This window comes from Thermobia domestica, chromosome 18, assembly GCF_964235325.1.
Source record: "Thermobia domestica chromosome 18, izTheDome1.hap1.1, whole genome shotgun sequence".
Lineage (NCBI taxonomy): Eukaryota > Metazoa > Arthropoda > Insecta > Zygentoma > Lepismatidae > Thermobia > Thermobia domestica.
This window is the reverse complement of record NC_137471.1, coordinates 178,526,680-178,552,678: the sequence shown is the minus strand read 5'-3', so window position 1 is coordinate 178,552,678 and position 25,999 is coordinate 178,526,680. Positions and strand designations below refer to the sequence as shown.

General features: G+C 35.8%; 1 protein-coding gene across 2 annotated transcripts in view; it reads right to left on the bottom strand.

Annotated features, from left to right (window-relative positions):
• LOC145675729 (uncharacterized) overlaps positions 1–16,483 on the bottom strand; it is a 98,336-nt gene extending 81,853 nt beyond the window's left edge. The window contains exon 1 of one of the 2 annotated variants that reach the window (XM_081746356.1): positions 15,887–16,483. In XM_081746356.1, coding sequence (XP_081602482.1) covers positions 15,887–16,242 — 356 coding nt within the window. In that variant the 5' untranslated portion in view covers positions 16,243–16,483. The remainder of the gene's footprint in view (positions 1–15,886) is intronic. The other variant, XM_081746355.1, reaches the window with a different exon arrangement.
• Positions 16,484–25,999: the final 9,516 nt, after the last annotated feature.

Genomic DNA, 25,999 nt, shown 5'->3' with positions numbered 1-25,999 from the left:
CATATCGATCATCTGTAATTTGAAATTTGAACTTGAGAGGTTCGTAAATATGTGTGTAAAATTTCATATTCGTATGTCTTAAAGTTTAATAAATATATGCATTCGAAATACGTATATTCTTTTTGAAACACAGTATATTGTTACGTTCACATGTAAAAGGAAGAAGCATTTTTAAATCTCTTATATCCTTATCAATAGCTTCGGCTATGTATCTTTCCTTCTTTTATCGTTCTGAAAATAAAGAAGTACCGTTTTCGTTCAAAACTAAACTTGTGACTTCGAGATCTATAACAATTATAATTATTATTATTTTAATTATTATTATTTCTTGTTTACTCTTTTCTTGCTTACAGCTTCAGTCTTTTCAAGACCAACATATTTAATAAATAAAAAGCTGTATTATTACACCGGTTATTTTCGATTTATTCTATTTGGAAGGGTTACCATGGTTATTTAATTATTATCAGCACGCGTTGTCCATTGTAACTGGAATGTCTGGACTACTCACTCTATGCCGTAAACTTCGCCAACATCTAGTCGTCAATTTGGATAATATGGAATTTTCGGTAAATGTGGATCCTCGATATAACGACGCGTCGAACGATTGCCGAACTAGTGGCAGGGTTTCGTCGATTCGAAAGATATCTAGGATCCGAGTTTGAGGTTACCAAAGTCTGTTTCCCCTTGTTATTAACTAGTGTATATTTCCTACTCGGTTTACAGTTATTTCCAGTAACCTCGATCAACAGGAACATGAACACATACACATCGAGAACATTTAAAATTTCAGAAGTTATCCCACCGGGAACCGAACAAGGGACGCAGTACAACACAGAGGCATGTGCTAGCCACTAGACCGCACAGGCAAGTTACAAGGCCAGCGCATTTAAATAATTATATTGGAAATGCTCGAGGCGTAGATACGCACTTGTAATGCCTTAAGTGACTTATTCGAGAGAGGCGAAGTACTTTACATTGAATCCTTTTCCTTGCTTCGGTATTATTGAGTTTACTTTTTGTGTTTTGTACAATACATAAACAAATACATTTTTCGCTACGATGTCGACTTGATTGGTGTGAGACCATGAAAACTTGACCCACCACCAGTCGTGACCTACTCTGACCGACTACCCACTGTGACCCATCAAAGCCCATCGTCAAAAACTCACCCATGATCGACGCCCTCCTCTCCACTGAATAAAGTGTTTACTCTTGTAATAAAACAGGGCTGCGAAACTATCACTAATCGGAGTTTGAATTTCTACGGTCAATCGCTGCTCTATTACAATACCGGCGGATCTGAACTTTACGATATAAATGGTAAAGTGTTTGTGATTAGTCAAATTACTAAGAATTTCAATAATTATTTTCTTGTTGATGTACACATATTTTTCAGTAGAAAAAAAGATGAAATTTATGAGTCTCAACCAAGGTAAAATAGACCAATGTAAAGGGAAAAAGTGTAAATTTACCTAGGCATACCGCACAAACTTAAAATTTCCATGTAAGCTTCCAGTATAAATTTGTGATTGAGATTCTTTTTTGTGAGTTTTCTTACAACTTTAGGGCTTCATTATCTTGTGCTCTGGGCTGTCCACATAATAAACACAAGCTTCAGATTATATTACAATAGAAAGCAGTGGATATAAAATGTGAAGCATTGTAGTTTTGCTTAAATAATAATTGTTTCTTAACTAATATCGATCGTTTTGAATTGTTTTCCGAAACAAACTACTACCAGCTTTCTATTTGGAAGTTGCCAATCCCCATAAAAGAGAATTTTAAGAAATTCCAGGACGAGTTATAATTACTTTTAATAAAGAGTTGATATACTGAACTTCAATTCCTTAAGTTGAACTGCTCGCGAGATACTCAATTTTTCGCCAAAAATCAGACCCTTACTCCTTCTTAGAGTATGTATTATAATGAAACGATGTAATACCACAGTTGGGATTAGGGCCAAAATATATACCAAAAGTCATTTCATTTAACTTTGCAATTTGGCAATTTCACGAACTTTGGCGCTAAATCAAGGGCGATATGGCCATATCGGGAAGGTGGGGATTCGTGCTTGGGTGGGGCCTCTTGAGTCAATAATAATGATAATTTTGACATATTTCCACTGAAGTACAACGAATTCTATGCGAAAAGATATGAAACATTTACTGCAGAAAGCAAATATGTCCAACATCTACACATTTTCTTATGTGTGACGCTAAAGGTTTCTAGCAGGTCACTGGATCGTGTAGCACCGAAAGGACACTTGTCCGCTCAATAACGATGGACATCGTGACGATTTCAATCTCCCGTGTTATGATAGGCATAGTCTAAAGATAGTTTTATTCATTTTTTCCCTTTCCTACAAACATTACGAAACGTGAACATGTTTGCTTTACGCTGGAAGCGGTTCATATAAATGATTGGGCTCCCTTGGATATGGCCATGGCAAAGATAAAACGCATGCTGGGCACATATATTTTGTTTTACCGATTACCTGGCTACGCTATTCTAAAAAGAAGTGTACCAATAGCAACAGGACTTCAATTTGGCACGCGACGTATAATGGCCTATTTTAAAAAGAATGAATCCCAAAGGGCAGAATAGCCATAACGTCATATTTATTAGGTACACTGGATGCACCTGTACGAAATTATTTAACACCTGAATACGTGGTTCTGAAGAATAGCCGGGACTCTTCTCAAATTTCCTAAACAGAGGTCCCTCGAGATAATAATTGACTAAAGGTATTATCTGCCTGTTTGGATAAATGGTAGCTGTTCAGATTTTGGATCCACTAGCAAAGAATTTTTACCGTTCTAGACAGGAAATTGATGATAAAGCAAAGAAAGGGGGTCTGGAGGTGCAACAAACCCGCGACGTTCCAAGAAACAGAGCCTGTGGTCGAGGGTCTAGTGCTCAAAAATTGTCGAGTTTATTGGAGTATGGCACATAGGGCAAGGTTTCTTAAACCTTATTCTGCATACTAGGGAATAATGTGACAGAATTCTGAAGAATTCTCCCCCCGGAATGCTCACTGCGGAAAATAAAATTTCATAAAAAAAGAATTTACCCAATTGGGGATCAAACTCACGGCATAAGAATTTGGAATCCAACGGCTTACCATTGGGCTACAACAATCAGTATTGGCAACCTGCTTCTAGCAATGTATAACGCTATGCCATAAGACAAGCGATAAGACAATGCCATTGATATCCTTTGCAAACGCTGTTCTTTTTTAATTGTTTTTAATGAAAAAAACTCCAGGTACTTTTGGATTCCGATATTTGCAATTGTAATAAAAAACAGGACTTACTACTTGGTTTTTGAGATCCAGTCTGTGATTTTTTAGTGAAGCTAACTACTGGAAAAATACTTTGGAATTATCTGTAATAAAAGAACTATTATATTAAAAAAATAATGTAACTACGTGTGGGTGATCATAGTTAAATTGCAAAATCAAATGGAATTACTTTTGGTATATACGGGAGAGTTGCATAAGTTAGGACGGCTCATAAAAATGGGACGTAGGAAAGACTGCTCTATTAATAGCGTTCAATGAGGTAGTTCGAGTATTAGTGTCTAGAGGTTACATGAAAAATGAAAAGAAATCTTTGAGTTTTACGTCCCACGGTTATGCCGCTTAGGCTAAAGGAGACGGTGATGATGATTAATGAATGAAATGGTGGAATGAAGAAAGTGGGAGGAAACGGGAGAACCCCGGGGAAACCCACGCACACGGTGTTTGTCCACCACAAAGTTCACTTGGCGGGGGCTGGGATCGAACCCGGGACCCCAAGCACCAGAGGTGAACGCTCTACCACTGAGCCACCGCGGCCCCCTACATGAAAAATGACACGACTATAGTCGTGAGAACTTGCAACAAGAAGTACATGTGTAACAATTGTAAGTATGTATGGACAATGCATTTCTATATTTGAGTGCTATATAAAATTCGCCTGTACTGCTATAAGCGAGAGTTTTGAACTAGCTTTTTTGTGTTGTGGCAACTTTATAATTATATCAATGTTGACAAGGCATGAAAGCGTCATAGGTATTATGGTGTCTTGTAAGAGGTGATAAAGACGGAACAGAAGGCGAGTTCGTAAGATGTGACAGTGGTTACAAGCCTAAGATGGAACAGCGTCACATCTTATAAAGCTGGCTCAAAGCAAATATCACAATCGTAGAAAAGTGTAGAACGAAATATTTTACATGTTAAGCTTAGTAAATAGTTCAATATTCCTTGATTAATCTCTCAGGCTGCTTAACACAAGTTTATTTCCTGAGTATAGGAAATCAAAACAGGCTACTTCGTACAATGGGAGAATTTGAATTTACTACTACTTGACGCCATATGGCGTCACGTATAGTCATTTCTGTATGCTATTGACGCTATCTGGCTTCAAAAGTTAGTTCTTATTGTACACATTCTCTGTAAAGTGGCACGAAGGTGTAGAGCTTTTATACTCTTGTGGGTAGCCTGATCTTTTTCTGTATTTTGCTTGGTTCCTCCTAGATGTAACTAATTTGTTGTAAAAGCGAAATGTTGCAAAAGTGTAGGTGCACATTGGGTTGAGGTACTGAATTGAAGGTAGTAGCGAAAGAGTTTGGTCAATAAGACTTGAGGTTTGGCTAATAAGTCAACCTGGAATGAATGGTATATTGGTCGTTTGGTCATTTTATTCAACAGCGAATACCAATGTTTATGTTTCGCAAAAGCCTTTGTCCAGATGGTTGGGTAGTGCCGCAAATAATTTGTCTGAAGGGGAGGGGAAAAGGTCAAAATTCTCACTATAAACGAAAGCAAAAATGAGTTGTGTTAGCATTTGTGAAAGGTACAGGAAATTTGAGGGAACAATTGCCCCATTTCGCGCTCGTATTTATGGATGCAACAAAGAACGTGTTGATAAGTTTTAACATTTATTAGAGAAACCTGTTTAACGAACATAGATTTATTGCTGGTAATATCTACTCCTGAGATGAAACAGGAATGAAAATTGTATGTAAATTTTTTTTGCTGGTAAGAAGGGAAAGAAAATAGTAGGCGATAGGCACTACTACTAAGAGGGGTAGAAATATAACTGTTGTGGTAGGTAGTGTTCCAATACGTGTGCGGAAATATTACATCGCATTTATTTTGAGAAGAAAAATGGAGCAGGGAATATTATTAGACAAAGTCCCTACAGGTTCAGTTCAGTTAGTAAGACCAGATGGATCACTGCAGAGTTGTTATTTCCATAGATGAAGAATTCATCTACTCATGTTCACTCGTCACTACAATTATCCTTTTCAGCTTGCCCCACATTGTGCTCATAAAACGCAGCCGTTGAATGTTTCAATATTTGGCCCAATCGAGAAGTATTACCATCAGGCTGTTCAAATATGGCTACGCCTAAATCCTAGAAGATCTTTCACAGAACATCAACTGGCAGAAGTTATCAAAATTGTATGTGTTAAAACAGCAACCGTATCCAATGGTGCAAATGGCTTCAGTAAAAACGGGCTTTTATTCTATTGATTGTACTGTTTTCACAGATAATGATTTCCTGTGACCACAGACCATGACTTCCTTCTCTAGGTAGATCTCCGCGTAGTATCTCCATTAAACTTTAGAAAAGGGTTTCCGCAACGGCCGTTTCCAAAACCCACAATCACTTCATGGAGGCAGCTTTAGTGCCACATAACCTACGAATAACGCGGTTGTGATAGTGTTCACACCATAAGAAGTGGTCGATGATATTGAACTACCATCCACAGTCAAATGCCTTACCCGTACGCCTGAGTCATTGCATGTCAGCGTTGAGAAGATAAGTTCTCCAAACTATTTCCAAGTTACAGAAACAACATCTAGGACTGCTCGTGGAAGGAAAATGAAAGTACCAGTATTAACTGCATCACCGTACAGAACAAGTCTTCGTCATGAATATCATTATCACAGGTAAACTAACATTTACTCCACAACACAGCGCACAGTACGAAGAAGAAATATTACCTTTCATGAAACGTCGTCTCATGTTATGCCTCATATACGCCACGGAAGTAATAAATTTGACACATCTGATGAATGCTACTGTTTACTCTATAGCGGAAAGTACAGTATTTCCTCAGAAGGATGGATTCAGTGATTGTACTGTGAAGGTTGGTCACACTAATAGTATCTTGGTACAAGTGGGAACGTTTACTTTTGTGCAGAGTGCAAAAACATGGAGTAATAGCGTGTCCCATCTTAACACAAGATCTGTCCCAACTTACACGACCTACTTCATAAGATATTACAGACTTTGTTTCAAACTATGGTTTTGCACATTTGTTATTTTTTTTGATATAAAAATATTTATATGCGTTTCAGTACAATCACCAATGCTTCTAATGAACACATTTGTATTTCATATTCTGTAGTAGTATCTGTAAAATAAGTATGAATTCCAAAAGTGTCCCACCTTAATGCAAATCTCCCCTGTTATACATAGTTAGGCCTCAGCCTCAAAAGGGAAGTTATCGTACGCGTATCGCTTTTACTATAATACATATCCTAAAGTGGGAGTGGGGATCAGAATTTTTGCCGTTCAAGCCGTTCGCAAGCGGTTCAACTTAGAGAGCTCAAATACAGTATATTAATACTTCATTAGAAATAAACAGAACATGGCCTAGCATTTTTAAAATTTCTATATACTGGAAATTGGTAGTAGGTTGCTTTGTGAAAATAATCGAAAACGAACGATATTAGTTGAGAAACGAATTGAGAAAGAATTATTAATTGTGAAAAAAATGCCGTGCCTCGCTATATCCGCTGCTTCATATGAAAATAATTGCTAGAACTTGTGTTTATTAGATGGAGCATTCAGAGCATAAGGCAATGAGGCCATCAAATTGTGAGGAAAATGAGCATAAAGTTATTAATGTAAGCTTAATTACTTGGGCATTTTAAATTGGTACGGCATGTTTAATTAACTGAAAAATTTTATTTTCTTTTTCTTACGTTGGTTTATTTTACCTTGATTTGAAAGTTTTAAATTTCATCCTATTTTCTACAGAAAAGTATCTGTAAGGCACGAAGAAAATAACTATATATGACAATTAAATTTAAATTCATCGTAATTTGGACCATGAAAAACACTATACCATTGTACATTGTAAAGTTCATATCCTTTGGTATTGTAACATACCCATGCTTGAGCGATTGACCTTAAAAATTCAAACCCCGATGAGGGATAATTTCAGAGTCTTGTTTTATTACAAGTGTAACATCTTTAGCCAGTGAAGAGGAGGACGTGGATCATGGGTCAGAGTTGATGACGATGGGTTTTGGTGAGACGGAGTTGGTCACAAAGACTCAGAGTGGGTCACGGTGGGTGTTGGGACAGAAAGGGTCATGGTGGGTGGTGGATCACGGTAGGTCCTGGGTCAGTGGGTCGTGGGTAAAGTTTGCATTGATCCATGTTCTTTGTTATGTGCAAAATTGCCTCAAGGAAAGTTGAAAAGGATGCCACATTAGATCTTTTGACTCAGTAAACGCCTGTAGATAGCTTAAAGTAGAGTTTCAATTAATTTAATTGCTATTGTAGTAGCAAGTGAACTTGTGATTCTTTCCTCAATCATCTACTTTCTTTCACAGCTACAAGGCAAACGGAATTCTTTGTTATGCGTACTACTATCAATTAAATTAGAACTTTTGCTAAGAATGAAATTACCCTATATAGTTTCCTTTTATATAGAAAACTTTTTTCGTGTTCCTCACTTACGCGCTTATAGGATATCCTCATAGTTAAGTAACTATTACCTCAATGACCTCAATTTTGGTTCTTGGGGTCCCGGGTACGGTCCCAGCCACGGCAAATTGAACTTTGTGGTAGAAAAACATCGTGTGCGTTGTTTATTCGGAGTTCTCTCGTTTCCTCCCACATTCTTCATTCCATCATTTCATTCATCCCTCGTCATCATTGTCTGCTTTAGAATAGCCGGCATAAGCGTGAGATGTAAAATTCAAAGAGTTGATTTCATTGTCGATGTCTCATGTTTTGGTTTATTTCATTATTTTCTGTGAGTTTTACCGGAGTATTCCCGTTTCTTCCCACATTCTTATTCCACAAATTCTTCTATCATCGTTTCTGCTTTAATGATCTCCATGCTGTAAGCGTCGGTTGGCCACCGATAGCCACTTAGTGACTCCTCGCCAAAAATGGCGGTCCCACTTCCGTTTTGAATTTTATACTATCAGCGGTAGAGATGAGACAAACGCCAACGAACCACAAAATTATATGTTGTGCTGCACCATACATGAATGTGAAAACTGGATCTACATGTATTTTTAATTATATTTAGGCAGCTAAACCATGGAGGAAAATATACCCATAAAATAAAATGAAATTCCTAGTTCTATACCCCACGAGTATGCCTTGCATGCTAAAAGGATTCATAGTAAAGGATGACTATGAAAGAATTGGAAGAATGACAATATGGGAAAAAACGGAACCCGAAAAAAACCGAACAACACGATGTTGTCTTCCAAAAACTCACATGCCGTGGAATCGGATAAAGCACTACTCGCATGACAACAGCAAAGGTTATCAAAACGTCGTTCAGGTTTGGCTCCAAGCAAACCGTCAGTAACAGTAATTCTACACGAGCGCTCTACTAGTGAGCCACGCTGACCCACTTCCGCAAACCTATGGTTAAACTATGCAACAATTCACAGACGTACGTATGTGAACGTTCTAGGGATAATAAGCTGAACGGGCTTTTGTAACCCATCTGAAAGGCACGTATGTGCAATGGAAGGGACAGGCGAGCAAAAGATTAGGACACGGAAAGCGCTTCCTGCAATTTTCGCGTCGTAATTTTCTGGCATTGTCACTCAAAGTATACAGCGAGAACTCTTTAAAACATCTTTACAGTTTCGAGTTTGAAAATCTATCTAATTAATATATAAGCATACAACTCCCTACAAAAGTAACCAGGTCAAGAGTAGTAGCTACTGAAAAGAGTAAATCAGGTTATATCCTGTATATATCCTACCAAGCTTACAGTAAGTGTTGTTATAGAAAATCCAATGTTAATTACAAAAGAATTTTTTCCTAATATCATTAATCCAACTTAAAACAAAAACAAACTAAACTTTAAAAGAAAGGCTTCAAAAATTGGTCGTAATTCCACGGAGGAGGGCAAACAGAGAATCGGAGACTTATAACATTGATATGGACAGTGTCCTGGCCATGTTAGAGAATGTCGCAATTCAAAGTAAATAATGCGTAAACAAATTGTGTACCGAAAATCGGGTTCCTTTAGATCCTTATATAGCCTACCTGGTACCCTCTCTGCAACACTTATCCTCTAATCTTAACTTTTACATAAATCTTACCTAATTATACAACAAATAAACAAATGTTGTTTATAACAATTTTAGCGTTACCTTTCGCCGTGGAATTGCAACAATGCTTTGAGAAATGCAGAAGGTAGCCAAAAACAAAAGAACGGAAATTAAACTACAAGCAAATGCAGGAAAAGTTCTAGATCAAAATATTTTGCCTCAGCCACTTCTTTACAAATTCCTCAACGTTGAGGGCAAAAAGTGAGAATTTGAGACAGCGTTACCAACTTCAACTGCGCAATATTATCAGCTTTCACAAAATTCCGAATATCTCGGTATTTGACTTATCGACTTCAAATAAACGTGAGAATGCTTCTAATGACAAAACAAATTATCCCATAAATTTTTAACCTTAATGTATTTATGGCCTTTTTTGAGTTATTGCAACAAACTCGACTTTTGTGTTTTTTATTATGTCAACACTGTTTAACAGACCCATCTAAACTTTGTGTGAATTTAAACCGTTCTGGCCAATATTTAAATTACTGTGAAAAACTAGTGTGTACCTCACTCCCTGTGCGTGCAAAAGGCGTTTAAATGTGGCACATATTTAACGTTATTTCTCGAGAAATTTGCAACACTGACCTGCGGGTGGCATATCATTCGCCTTTCTTTTTCGTGTTGAATTCAACTATGAAATACAATTTAGGTCGTTCCATTTAAAAAATCATAACTTTATATTGGATTGACAACACTGTTCATCCCGTGATGTCAAATAATACGTCTACCAGTGTGCCCCTTTTTATAGTTGCTTCGTGCAAAGTTTCGCTTGTCTCTTTTTTGGTTTCTCCGTCATCAAGGTTTGACATTATAAATGACGCGCCCATATATATATATATTATAAAATGAATTCTGAAATAATTTGTATTTTGACGTTCTGCATATAGCAGTTAAAATAATTATTAAAAGTCTTGAATCGGAAAGGAAATTTAATTTCTACCTGAATAATTCGGTCAGAATTTGAACGAAGTTAGTAGTTAATTGGAATGGTGGAAAAGTTTATTTTTTGGAGTTTATATGTGCCGGTGAAAGGTACTGCTTCGGCTTAAGTCACTCGCACCTTAAATAATCGAGCCAAAAAATATATGTATAATTTTCTTGATTGCAAATTATGGTTTTAGTAAAGTTTGATATCGATAATTGTGACAATGTTCTATCTTATGGTAACAGTTGAAACTTCCTCTTTACTGTTCATGGTTTTGCCGACAGAGAACTGTGAAACTCTTGATATTTTGTGCAAAGTATCCCTCTCTTACGGTACGCAGATATACTTTGGAAACATGTAAAATATGCAGTTCCTAGATAATTTTGTGGCACAGTAGTTCTTAAGGTATTTGACAAACATACTTTTCTTGATAATTTACGACACATATGTTGAATATGTGCTTCCCAGGTCAACTTATTATCTAACATAATGCCATGAAACTTTATGTCGCCAATACTAAAATTAGTATCATATTTAAGTAAAATTTTATCTGTTTAGTCTTTTTTCAATTAGTAGAAAACTATTATTTCGAAACTATTATGTGGTTTACATGACTGTAACCCTACTTTGTTCGTCTAGGTCGGTCAAATTATCAGCTACGTTCAGAAAGGTTTTATCATAAGGAAACAGGATAGAATTAGCTTTGAAACTTAATAGTAAATGATTTATTATAAGAATGAAAATTAAAGGTTCTAGAACAAAGCCCTGAGGTACGCCATATTTTAGTTCAGCTACTAGTGAGAATTCCCCATTCACATAGGTACTTTGGGCCTTATGCAGAGTCGTGTTTAAAAATGATTAGCGTCATACTAAAGGCCTGACTATTTGAGGAAACATCTGCTAGTCGTACTCTTGAGTATTGCACTAATCACATGTCAGAAGGTCTTTGAATAAGGCGTTTTGTGTTCGACCTCGTAAATATGTATTTCGAAGAAATTAAAACTGTTATGCTGGAGTCCACACCTTTCAATTTTAGATAAAACATGATGGTCTACGTAGTCAAACGCTCTGCTTCGATAGCAAAATTAGGAGGTCCGTGTTCTTTATTTCAAAATATTTTATAAATATTTCTTACCAATGCATTTTTGCATCTACAGTAGATTTTCGAGCCCTGATAAATAGATAGATGCATACAAACATGCATTCATATATACATACATAGATAACATTTACAAATTTTATCCAGCTATGGACGTGAATTTTATGTAGATAGGAATATTCTGCATTTAACAACCCTCTTCATATCCGAAATGCTATGCACTAAATTTCTTACGACAAAATATTTGCAGAATTTTTGAGATTGTGTTAAGAGCTTGTGACCAAAATTTTTAAATAATTTCTTAGACGTACACTTATGTATATATCCATATTCTTATTTTGTTTTACGTGACTTATAATATAGTATATGGTCTTTATGCCTAATAGAGGAATGGACATCACTTCCGTGGTTAAAGTTTCTGAATATTTTTAAATATACTTGACACACCAAAAAATTTACAAAAGAAAAAAAAAGTCATGATATCTGTTTTACTAAAAACTTCGTTGTGGGATTCAATTCTAGATAGTCCTATTACCGTCATTTCCCATAAATATTGTCCACGCATCCAACTATGGTCCAGGACAACTCTCATGACGTCATTAGCAATAGCTAGTACGTTTTCCTGCCGGGAGTTAAGCTAGGCATCGGAAAGAAGATCCAATAGATGGTGCAATAGGGCAACATAGTTAGTTTGAACGCGCGGGTTTTATTTGCGCGGGAGACGTGACGTGATGAAAACAACAATAACTGCCTCGTGCACAAAAGTATGGAAAGTAAGCTTCAGTGGATAAAACTGGTAAGTAGGATACGCATAAAAGTTATTATTTTAAGAACTGTCTTATGTCTACAGTAAAACTAGATATAAACTACTGAAGGAAATTATGTTGTTTCTGTGTAGTAGGCTAGTAAACAAAAGTCTTCAACTTGAATCCCAACAATGTACCACAATTTTCGTGGACCATAGTTGGGAATTCTAGTCTGTGAAATGTGGTAGCGTGTTATTACAATGTGGACCATAGATGTATCCCATTTGGTTTGCACCTTTATTTCTTAGTTCAACCCTAGGTCTATTTCACTGACTATAGGCAGTGGCGGATCCAGGCTGGGGCCCGGGGTTCCGGCCTATCAGTTTTATTGAAAGTTACTAAATTATTAAATACCAAGAAGCAATTGATTGCTTATTCTACATGGAAATGGTAATAGTAATTACCCTTTGTGTGTGGCAGCTCCTCTCCCCAGTTTTTATCTTCTAGATCCGCTACTGACTATAAATCTACTATGCAGAAGTAAAGTTCAGTGCTTGTTGTAGGAAATGCACCAGTACCATTTATTATACACGCAACAAGATTAAAAAAAAAATCGTTTTCGTATTATTTTCACAGAAATGACTACGAGGAAGAAAAACCGACGGAAAATTGATGGGCGACCGTATCTTCCTTATTCGCCTGACACATTAGAAGATTGCATTAAAGCAATTAAAGAAAAGAGAATGACACAACGGCAGGCCTCAGCTTTCTATAAAATACCTCGTAGTTCCATAATTATAAGATGAAAGCTTTACGAGTCAACTGTGTAGCCTTGCCTGGACGTACTTGTGTGTTTACCCCAGATGAAGAACAAGCTTTTGTTGATCACGCTATAGCATTGTCTACGTTTGGATTTCCAATAACTTCATTAGATCTTCGTTTTATTGTTAAAGCTTATTTGGATTCATCTGGTAAAGTGGAGCCAAGATTTAAAAACAACTTACCTGGAAAACGCTGGTCGGAATGTTTTATACAGCGGCATAGTGCAGAATTATCTGTGCGGTTCAGTACAAATATCAAGAACTTGCGAGCATGAGTCAGCTGCAATCTCATCAATGATTTTTTAACAACTTGACTGAAGAACTGAAAGATATTCCTCCAACTCATATTTGGAACTTTGAGGAAACAAACTTAGTAGACGATCCAGGAAAGCTCAAAGTTATTACGAAAAGAGGATGTAAGTATCCTGAACTTGTCCTCAATTCCACGAAAGCTTCAGTTTCCATTATGATGTGCGGAAATGCCAAGGGAGAAATGTGTCATCCTTATGTAAACTTCAAAGCGGAAAGAATATATGATCAGTGGATTGAAGGTGGTTCTCCAGGGGCTAGATATAACAGAACACGAAGCGGTTGGTTTGATTCAGTAGTTTTTGAGGATTGGTGCTTCACAATAATGTTACCAAAATTAAAGGATCTAACCGGAAAGAAGGTTGTAATTTATGACAGCCTATCATCACATTTTAATGTCCGTGTGCTCAATGCGTGTAAACAACACAATATTTCATTCATTTGGTTGCCACCAAACTCAACCCACCTCACGCAAACTCTGGATGTAGCCTATTTTAGACCCATGAAGGTAGCTTGGAGAAAAATTTTACACGATTGGAAGGCAACTGGTGAAGGACGGAAACAAGGAACCCTTCCGAAAGCTATTTTTCCGAACCTTTTGCGTAAGCTGATCGAAATGCTTCATGATCGAGGATCAGTTAACCTACACTCTGTGTTTTGCAAAACTGGAATATATACACTGAAAAGGAACGAAGTAGACAGATTGCCATCATCTGATCCAGAAAGGAACAAAACTTCCTCTCTTGTATCAACCGTTTTCTTACAACATTCAGAGAAAATGCGTTATGGAAACGACACCAGTACCAGTGCTAATAATGATGATACCAATGCGTTAGCGTTCAAAAAATGTACCGGTACTACCCGGAAGAGACAACTACATGTTGAACCTGGTAGAAGCATTTCAATAGATGAGTTTTAAGATTTGGGAAATGTTGCAGCAGAACAGACTTCCACAAGTGGATCTCAAGCACCAAAACGGAAGCTTTCTAAAAGTAAGATGAAAGTGAAGCGCAGCCAAGTTTCAAAAGAATTTGAATCTTCAGACAGTGAAGATGACGGGCTGGAACTCTCACGTTTAACTCATTCAGATACATATACAAACGTATCTATGTTACATAAAGACGAAGACGATTTCTCTACCAACATCTTTAGCCATGAAAACTCCAGTTACAATGGCGTTGACTTGCAAGAGGGGGTGTATGTTATTGTGTCTTATGACAGTAGGCTATGGCCAGGCATTGTAAAGGAAACAAGGGAAACAGGGGCTGTTGTTTCTTGTATGGAAAAAGCTGGTTCGTACTGGAAATGGCCACAACAAGAAGATAGGTTATATAATCCACTAAGTGATATAATCATTAGCATTAATCCACTCCAACAAATTTTCTCTTCCCGAGGACTTTTCAAAGTGAAAGAACTTGACAGAGGTATTGCACAGTACTTTGGATTGAATTAGTTTTAACCTATAATGTACTGGTGCTTTCTTTAGTGTAGTACCGTAGTGTTTATGTTAAAATATCAGTAATATTTAAATTGTACTATTTGATAATTTACGGTACCGTTTTATTAAAAACTTTGTACTTTAATACTTTTGTTTTCTTTTTAATAAATTTTCTATTCTGTAGATTTTCATTTTCATGTAAATTGCCTCCCAACATTGCCTTCCACACCACAATCTATTCATGGACCATTGTTGGGCAACTCAGAACATAACTATGTACCACCATATTTTCTTTCATAAATGTGAACGTCAAGTGCTTAGTTTAACGACAGTAAATTATTTTATTAGCGGAAGGTATGGACTACCCACAGCCAAAATTATGCACTTCTGCGGCAAATATTAGAAAAGGTATGACCAAATATATGCAAAATCTGGACCATAGTTATGGGAAATGACGGTACTATTCTTATATCCTTTTTCTCACACTTGAAGACAGTCTGTGCGCCAGATAAAAGAACCCATATCATTATTCCATATTTCAAATGTGAGTGGAAGAAATATAGAACGACGATAAAAAAGACTTCCTGTTTATTACAGTTTCCATTGAGACGTACGGAATGTGGTTTCCGGTAGTGCTTTCTTAGTGGCCACGGAGCACAAGTTGGATATTGCCTTTAGCGCAATAGTTCTTCTCGTTTACTTACATTAATGGCCCCCATAAAACAAATCTATATAGAGGAAAGTAAACAAACCCGACAAAAATGACTGGTGAAAATATAAAAAGATGCCTTCTTGAAAAAGAAGTAAATACACAATGAATTTAAGCATGGAACTTTACAATTAATGTGCATGCATGTGGTAAGAATTCTATCTTGTGTTTTTCTAATATTTTGGATGCACTACGGAAAAGGGTGGCTAATGTTTAATCAAAACTAATTAATCTCTACTTAATTATGACTCTAGCTATTATAAAATTTTTATGGGTAGTATCGATTATTTGTGAACAGCTAGTCTATGTGTGCTGTGCCACTTGCGAACTGTAAATTATCAACTTACAATCGAGGTCTCTGCCATATCTAAATATTTCTAGTGGAGAATTGGTCCTCGTCTATAAAATTTTCTAAAGCATGCAACCCTATTATCAATCTGAACTAATTGCCATATAGAAAATTTAACCTTACCTTTCTGTCTCAACTGAGTTTAATTTTTTTGTTGTTAATTCTTTCTTGTCATTAGAGAACGACGTGGAAGCCTCTTCAACCTCTATTTTTCTTAGCGTTTCGTTATTACTTTCAAATAGAGGATCTATTGGAAATTCTGATTTCACCCTATCAATAGTGGATTTCACATCTGAAGAATACATAGTTACATCCGTCTCCATTGTTTGATCTTCTGTTTTAGATAATGTTAACTCTTTGTTGTCAGTCATAAGTTCGTATGTCCACCCTTTCCCTTCGAATGGATCTTCTTTAGGGAAGTCATTCTCGATTTCTTCTTTGCACATCAATTCCAACTTAACAGATGCCTCACCAGCCATTATGATTTCAGATTTATAATGTATTTGCAACTGTGTTTGATAGGACCAATGTATTTTATACTGCTAGTGTTAATGAAACGACTTACAAGAACATTCAAAAAAAGTAACTTTATAGTTTCAATCAAACATGCAATCAGATTTTAAGAAAATGTATATGAATTCCTGTTAGAAAACAACACGTTTCAACGCCTTCGTTGTACGTGTTTCCTACTACAAGCTTAAAGGCAGTGATGCTAACCCGAAAAGTTATAAAATCCCATCTAGTGAGTCCAAAAGTCCCATTAAGATTTCCAATTTCCCATGTTATACTAATTACGATATAATAATATGAATAATGAAGTAAAAATATGAAAAAAGTGATACACTATGAATAAAACTATTCGATCTTCATTCAAAAATATAATAGTTTCCGTATAGGAAATCCTTAAGGGTAAACAAGTATTTTTTTGTTGTGAGAAATCCAGTGTGTCCATCATGTCTTGGTGCCATACCTAGTGATGGGCAGTGGGAATATTCCCGGTGGGAAGGAATTTAAAAATGGGAATATTCCCCGGTTCTTTCCCTGCCCTATAAATTCCCGGGAAGGAATTTATTTTCATTTCTCTATTTTATCTTGCAAATTATAAGAACTATAAGACTAATTACTTTATTTTAATATATTATGATTTACTTCTAGGCTTTAAAGAATTTGGGGGTTAAAAAATTTAAAATTATTTGACGTTACTTTATATAACTAATAATATGAGTTTTTAAGTTCCATTTCCATTTGCACTAAACAGTAAGGTAACTGTTTAGTATTGGGAGGCAAAAACTAGCAAAAAGTAGGATGATTAACGGAAGAAATAAGTTGATAGTGATGTTCCAGTAGTCAAGAAAGTATCAAACACAATTTTTTTTGGGGCATTAGTAGTGATGGGTAAATTCCCGGGAAGATATTTTTCGGGAATATTCCCAGATTCCCAAAATGGGAATTTATGTATAATGAGAAAGAACATTGCATTCTATTATTATATTATGATATCAAAGTGGAATTAATTTTTATATCACAGCATATTATTACTGTTGTCCACAGAGGATTCTTTAAAATGTATATTCTAAACGGTAGTATGTTAGTTTATTAAGGCTTTATTATATTTAGAGAGTACGCATAAATGTATATTTACTTACAATATGTTCTGTCAATTAAATGTGTGTGAAAAAATTATATAGTAAGTCCTAATAGACCTACTATTAAACCACTTAACAGTTTAAATTTATCGGTAAGTGGATTTGCTAAACTTGACTCTACTACTGATATTATAAACACATTAAATTTATAAATGTTATAGAACAATTAGATTGGGTAAATGCCACAAGATACATGTCTTACCAATTTATCAACATTTGCGCATACATATTTATGTTCACAAAATTTGCAAGATACTTACTTATCTTTACATTTTAGCACGTAACACTGCCATACACGAACTTTCATTCTACCTATTTCTCGAAATTCACATGTAGTACGTTAATTCACATGTAAGAGAAGTCCGAGTACCTCTTCAGAAATTGGATCAGAGATAGTAATTGGTAAATTCCCGGGAAGATATTTTTCGGAAATAGTCCCGGGAATTTATGTACAATCACAAATAAATTTGAATTCTATTACTATATTAAGATTTCAAAGATAAATTCGTTTTTATATCACAGTATGTTATTACTGTTGTCCCCAAAGAAGTCTTTAAAATGTATATTTTCAACGATGTTATGTTATTTTATTAATATTCTATTATATTTAAAGTGTACGCATAAATGGATATTTATTTACAATAGGGTCCTATGAAAGTAAAAATATTTGAAAAATGGTATAGTAAGTCCACATACTTTTAAACCGCTAAACAGTTTAATCTTACATGTAAGTGGCTTTTTTTAAACTTGACTCTATTACTGATATTATAAACTTTTTAAATTTTTAAATGTTATAAACAATTTTGTCATCATTTGCGCATAAATATGTATGTTCACAATATTTCCAAGATATTTTCTTATCTTTGTAATTTTGCATGTTACATTATCACACACAACCTTTCCTTCTGCCGATTTCTCGAAATTTCGTACGTTAATTCACATGTAAGAGAAGTCCGAGTACCTCTTCAGAAATTCGAGTCAGAGAATGGAGGCAGACCGATGTCTATTACTAACGGTGGTTCAGGGTTTATTAATAGTATCTCATCTCTATTTCTACATAAGTTCACTTAATTCCAAATTACTTTACAAAATGGTACCTTTTCATCATTTGTAAGTTAGTACTTTGGTAATTTTGGCTATTGTTTAGCATTGGGGGCCAGCTTTTGCACCTTATTTTTTGCGATATTCTATTCCGATGCGGTTCTTTTACGGTTTCATATGTTAAATTACGTTACCATTCCGAGCGAGCGTTAGCGAGTGACGGCGGATTAGAGCCCCGCATGGCACGTTGTTTTATATCTTCGTTACCAACAATTCACTTTCTTTTCTCACATAAAACACTTCCACTTACGTTTACTGTTTATACAAATGCCCTACTGCCCTAAAAAATTGCGTTCGATATTTTTATGACTACTTGAACATCACTATGAACTCATTTCTTCCGTAAATCATCCTACTATTTGCTAGTTTTGGCCCCCCAATATAAACAATTAGCTTATTTTTTTAGTGCAAATTCGAATGGAACTTTAAAAATCATATTACTAGTTATATAAAGTACAGTCAAAGAATTTTAAGTTTTTAACCTCCAAATTCTTTAAAATCTAGAAGTAAATAATAATATATTAAAATAAAGTAATTAGTCATATGGTTCTTATAATTTGGAAGATAAAGTAAACAGTTTGAAATAAATTCCTTCCCGGGAATTTATAGGTCAGCCGAAAAACCCGGGAATATTCCCATTTTTAAATTCCTTCCCACCGGGAATATTCCCACTGCCCATCACTAGGCAGTAGGGGATTTATACAAAACGGAAAGGAAAGGGGGAGTGATTTATGTAAGAAAAGAAAGTGAATTGATGGTAACGAATATAGAAACAACGTGCCATTCGGGCTCTAACCCGCCTTCATTCGCTAACGCTCGCTCGGTAATGCTGTCTGAATTTAATGTTGGTAAAGTAGTTTAACGTATGAAACCATAAAACAACCGTATCCGAATAAAATATCGCAAAAAGTAGGTGCAAAAGCTGGCCCCCAGAGCTAAAGAACAGCCAAAATTAGCAAAGTACTAATTTACAAATGATGAAAAGGAACCATTTTATAAACTAATGTAGAATTATGTAGAAATAGAGATGAAGTACTATTAATAAACCCTGAACCACCATTAGTAATAGACGTCGGGCTGTCTCCTCTATCTGACTCGAATTTCTGAAGAAGTACTCGGAATTCTTTTACATGTGAATTAACGTATGGAATTTCTGAAATAGGTAGAATGAAAGGTCGTGTATGGCAACGTTACGTGCTAAAATATAAAAATAAGTAAGTATCTTGAAAATTTTGTGAACATAAATCTGTATGCGCAAATGTTGATAAATTGGTGTGAAATGTATCTTCTAGCATTTACCCAATCTAATTGGTTTATAACATTTGTAAATTTAATGTGTTTATAATATCAGTAATAAAGTCAAGTTGAGCAAATCCACTTACATTTAAATTTAAACTGTTTAGTACTATAAATGTATTATTCTTTTCACACATAATTAATTGATAGAGCATATCGTTGTGTGCATATGCTACTGAATCTTACCTGGTCTCAGGGGCAGAGCGCACATTGAACGGGGAACCCCGGCAACAAAATCCAAGAGTATTGGGAGTGCGTCGTTCTAGTAAAAGAAACACTCTGATGTTCAGCCATAAACAAAGAGAATATCCTGAAAGGCGAAGAGCCGTAAAAGAATAGTGAAGGCCCTAGGTACGAATCCGAGTGATGGTATTACAAAAGCAAGGTGCATACAAAGCACGGGTACCACGTTGTGGATAAATCGGGTTTCAGCATCACGTTGTTTTTCCGCAGGACCACTACGGGAAGAGCGGTTTTCGGGCAATAAGTTTTGAGCCTGTGGCCACAAGGGTACGAGCGGGGTACGGTACCACGTTGTGTGTGGACCACTGGTTCTATTCTTAGCGTTAGAAGAGAGGGTGTCGGCACCACGTTGTGAGCCAGCGGTGTCAAGGGTGTGAGCGGGTTTCTGCACCACGTTGTGAGCCAGCGGCCTCAAGTGTGCGAGTGGGTTTCGGCACCACGTTGTATGTAAACCGGTTTCGGCACCACGTTGTGTGCATATGCTACTGAGTCTTGCCTGCTCTCAGGGTACAGCGCGCATTGAACGTTCTTGTCTAGATGAGGTTTCCGTACCTGCAACCTAGAACGTATCTTCATTTTTATATTATTAGGGAGAGCATTTTGGGTGAATGAAAAGTACACAGTTTTCGAGGAGGAAATGTACGAGTATAAAGGAAACATTTATTCACAGCAAAGGTAATGTGTGAGGCTTTAATGCGAGTGCCTTTGTTTCTTTGTTGCGAATCTAATTTGAAATTTAGTTCCCGATAAAATTTTGGGTTAGTGTTGGATTGGAAACAACACAGCCTAAAAGGAAACATTCAGATATAAGAGCAGAACGGTGAGTATATGTATAGAAACTGCAACTGACTCGGATTTGCCAATAAATGAGTACTACTTACGGATTTAGTTCCATCCATTCCAGTTTGTTGTAGTCTGTATTAACACTCACATTAACACATCACTAATACACAGTTCCTGACGGTTGTTAAGTGTCACTTGTCTTAGTCCGAAAAATGAGGTGGGAAGGTCTTTAGTCCATAAAGCATCTTAATTGCTTGGAGATTAGCTCTGGGCGGCGACCAATTAGGAATCTGGACTCCAGCATCGTAGACTGCTAGGCAACCATCTCTTCCTTCTTTTCTGTATGGGCGAAGTTTTCGGTGACTTTCCCTCTTTTGGGAGGACCACGAGAGTGTCTCCTAAGGTTCTAAAATACCCTAAAAGTCCATGACAGTCCTTTTCTCATTTTAGGTATTTTCTTCTTCAGATTCGTATATGCTTGAATAACAAAATAAGACAAATCGGAGTATCTCGCACACAGCGATGTTGCGAGTTTGAAATATCGAGGTAAAATGCTTATTGTTACAAGTTGTTGCTTCTATTTGTAACTTCGCTCGGCGTTGTTCGAAGGATCTGGCGTCCCTATCTCAGCAAATCAATTGCTTGTGATGAGAACGTTCTCTTCAATGTGTTTCCATCTTATGTCTGCAGTTTCATTGTATGTTTTTTTCTATTTTCTGCTCTATCTGCATGTTTGCATCCGGCTAATGTTGAACGATTGCAAGCTAATTGCATGAGACACGAAAAGAAACCGTTTCTATGCAATGTAAAATTAAATTTAGAATAATCGCGTTTCTTGATTATTTCCTTTTTACTCTTTTCTGATTTATTTTGTTTTCCTTTTAGAAATTACAAATTAGATCTGTTTTACGATAATGTAAATAAATATACACTTATGCGTACTCTCTAAATATAATAAAGTGTTAATAAAGTAACATATTACCGTTCAGAATATACATTTTAAATAGGGATGGCCAATTCCGGAATTTTTACTTTCCGGAATCCGGAAAGTAAAATCGGAAAATTCCCGAATTCTGAAAAGTTCCGGAATTTGAAAAGAATCCGGATTTCGGAAAAAAATCCGAAATTCAGAAAAATTCCGGAATTCAGAAAAATTCCGGACTTCGGAATAATTCCGGAATTCGGAAAAAATCCGGAATTGAGAAAAATCCCGGATTTCGGAAAAATCCGGAATTCAGAAAAACTCCGGAATTCGGAAAAATTATATTTTCTTTCTGTAATCCTAAGAATTTTGTTCAAATGCAAATGAACAAATTTCCTTTTTGTAATCCTAACAATGTATGATGCAAGTTAAGCTGAAACTTACATCCTAAAGTATACACTACTCAATCTTCCCATGGTTAATGAGATGTAGTTCAAAAGTACGATGTACTCCTAGTATTTAATTTTAGTTTTACTGTGATATTGTCCAGAGGTAAGACTTATATCACACTGAAATAAACAACTTGACATAGTGAAGATGTTATTATACGTAGTTTTCCAGAAAATCGTGAGAAACAAATTTTTATGAAGTTAAAGTATGCGTCGCTTGTTGCCTGTGTGATGCAATTGATAACTTTTATGCTGGAATAGTCATATTATTATTATTATTATTATTATTATTATTATTATTATTATTAATCGTTTATGTACTGTAAAAGAAAAATACGAACAGTTAAGTAGTAGATTTTATCTGTTGTTTTTTGATATCTTCTAACAGTAATAACAAATTGCTTGTAAATTCGCAATGATTATCAAGAAAAATGGCATATTAATGTAAGGATACTCTGCAGACTAGCAATAAACAATAAGAGATAAAGAATAGTTGCAAAAAAGTAACTAACTTGGGCACGTCAGGGGACATCCACATTGCGCATTATATTCGCGAGAATATAGGGACGCATTGAGACTTTAGCAAACAGCGTGGTGTTATTATTACTCAAATGGCCGTACGATGGAGGATTAACGTTAATGTTAATGGCACTTGCTATAACATTAACTGGTACTTGCTCTAACGGTTAACCTCATTTTTGAGATGATTCTTAGAAATGGGCGTGTTGCCATGCAGTTAGAAGACTTATATCCATTATTTAAAAAGCACACGTTATCTGTGGAGTACTAACGATTTGCGTCACTATCGAACACTAACGTAGCACTAGCGACGTTTAAAGTCGAAATTGGGGTCTGACATAAGTGGCTTGTCAACTTCACGGACATTATATTTTCCTTCAATGAGAGAATTTTGCGCCCGGGAAATTTGCGCCCTACTACAAAAGTAGGGAAAAATGCGCTCGCAATATATTTGCACTGGGATGTTTGCGCCCTACCCCAAAAAGAGGGGAAAATGCGCCAGCTATATATTTGCACTGGGATGTTAGCGCCCTACAATTCAACTTATTTTTGTATTGTGTAAAGTAACTTCCACTCACACTTGAACTAGGCTTGCCTCTCATCGTCTCAGTGAGTTACTCCATCCGTTATAATATTCCGAACAAATGAAAAATATACAATTTTAGTTCACTAAAGGGCAATCCATACAAAAACAATATTTCATTATACTACAAAATTTACAATAAAAGTATAAATGACTGATATATAACTATTTATTAATATAATCAAAGAGTATAATTTAATCTACAAAAGGCTGTTTGGCTCTACCCAGATATCTCTGTTCACAATCCTTGCGAGTTGTTTGGCTTTTCAGGACACAAAATATAGAAAAGAAAATGTAAAGTGAATGTAAAATCAGGTCAGTAATATTATCAAGAAAACTATGTACAGTGTGTTTACTTGCTGGAATTACACTTCAAACACACAATTGCGTTCAGTCGTTCTTTCAGAAAAAATGTTCCCGGGGGCACACTTAGTATTCCGGAGGAGGGTCACTGCTGGTACTATTCCATTTATTATTATATTATAGATGTATTATTTTGGTATCCTCTGAGGGGGCACTCTGAGAGCTCTGGGGAGGCCAGTTTTCCCCCAAAATAATCTCTGGAAGAAGCAGTGGTTGCGTTGATCCGTTGTGTTCTTGTGGCTTATATTGAAGTTTATTCTTTCCTTATTTAGCCACAATGAAAATAAATCACAAATGGCATGGTTGTGGGGGGAGGATTGTTTATGTTGTAATGTCAGCCCCTCCGAGCAAATGTGTAAGCTCGAATAGGTTCTTTTATTTCGCAGGGCTCAAACTTCCCGGTGGAGGTACATTGCAGGGCAATTTTCCCTGTTCTTGAGGTAGGGCACAAATTTCCCAGGCGCAAAATTCTCGACACCGTTCGAACGACCTCGGAAGACTATATCTTTTTCAATACTTTTTTATATTCTTTTACTCGAGATTTCTTCATAGCTTCTTATTAAAATACTTACTAACATATCCTCATTTTATTGTCCTAACCAATCAATATGGGTATGTTGTCAGTAAAATATTTAGATTGATCGAGCCACTGGTGTGTAACCACAGTATTTCATATCATCCCCCCTAGTGATGGGTAAATTCCCGGGAAGATATTTTACGGGGATATTCCCTGGGAATATTCCCGGGAAGATTCCCAAAATGGGAATTTATGTACAATCAGAAAGAAAATTGCATTCTATTACTATATTATGATTTCAAAGTTGAATTAGTTTATATCACAGCATATTATTACTGTTGTCCACAGAGGATTCTTTAACATGTATTTTCTGAACGGTACTATGTTACTTTATTAACACTTTATTATATTTAGAGAGTTCGCATAAATGTATATTTATTTAAAATATGTTCTATCAATTAAATATGTGTGAAAAAATTATATAGTAAATTATATAGTAACAGTTTAAATTTATATGTAAGTGGAGTTGCTCAACTTGACTCTATTACTGATATTATAAACACATTAAATTTATAAATGTTATAAACCAATTAGATTGGGTAAATGCTAGAAGATACATGTCTCACCAATTTATCAACATTTGCGCATACATATTTATGTTCACACAATTTGCCACCAATTTGTTCACCAATTTACTTACTTATCTTTATATTTTAGCACGTAACATTGCCATACAGGACCTTTCATTCTACCTATCTCTCGAAACTCTATACGTTATTTCACATGTGAGTCAGAGAGGAGACAGAGCGACATCTATTACTGATGGTGGTTCAGGGTTTATTAATAGCACTTCATCTCTATTTCTACATAATTTTAAATTACTTTACAAAATGGTGCCTATTCATCATTTGTAAATTAGTACTTTGCTAATTTTGGCTGTTCTTCAGCATTGGGGCCAGGTTTGCACGTACTTTTTTGCGCTATTCTATTCCGATGCGCTTGTTTTATGGTTTCATACGTTAAATTACGTTACCAACATTAAATTCAGACAGCATTGCAGAGCAAGCGTTAGCGAATGAAGGCGGGTTAGATCCCCCCATGGCACGTTGTTTCCTATCTTCGTTACCAACAATTCACTTTCTTTTCTCAAATAAATCACATCCACTTACCTTTCCACTACTGCCCTAAAAAAAATGTGTTGGATACTTTCTCGACTACTTGAACATCACTATCAACTCATTTCTTCCGTAAATCATCCTACTTTTTGCTAGTTTTGACCCCCAATACTAAAGAATTACCTTACTTTTTAGTGCAAATGGAAATGGAACTTTAAAAATCATATTATTAGCTATATAAAGTACCGTCAAATAATTTTAAATTTTTTAACCTCCAATTTCTTTAAAACCTTCAAGTAAGTCATAATATATTAAAATAAAGTAATTAGACATATGATTCTTATAATTTGGAAGATAAAGTAAAGAAATGGAAATACATTCCTTCCCGGGAATTTATAGGTCAGGGAAAAAACCCGGGAATATTCCCATTTTTAAATTCCTTCCCACCGGGAATATTCCCACTGCCCATCACTAATCCCCCCCATTAGAAGTCTTGGCTAAACGAACCAATATATGTTGCCAATGAAATAATTTAGAATGATTGAGCCCATGGTAAATAACCTCAGTATTTCGTGACAGAACCCCCCTTCCTATTACTATATTCTAGCTACGTGCCTGACTCAGCTAATTCTCTACATTCTTTACCAAGCACATATTTTCTAAAGCGGAAAATGCTCTCTAAATACCTAAGCTCATTAT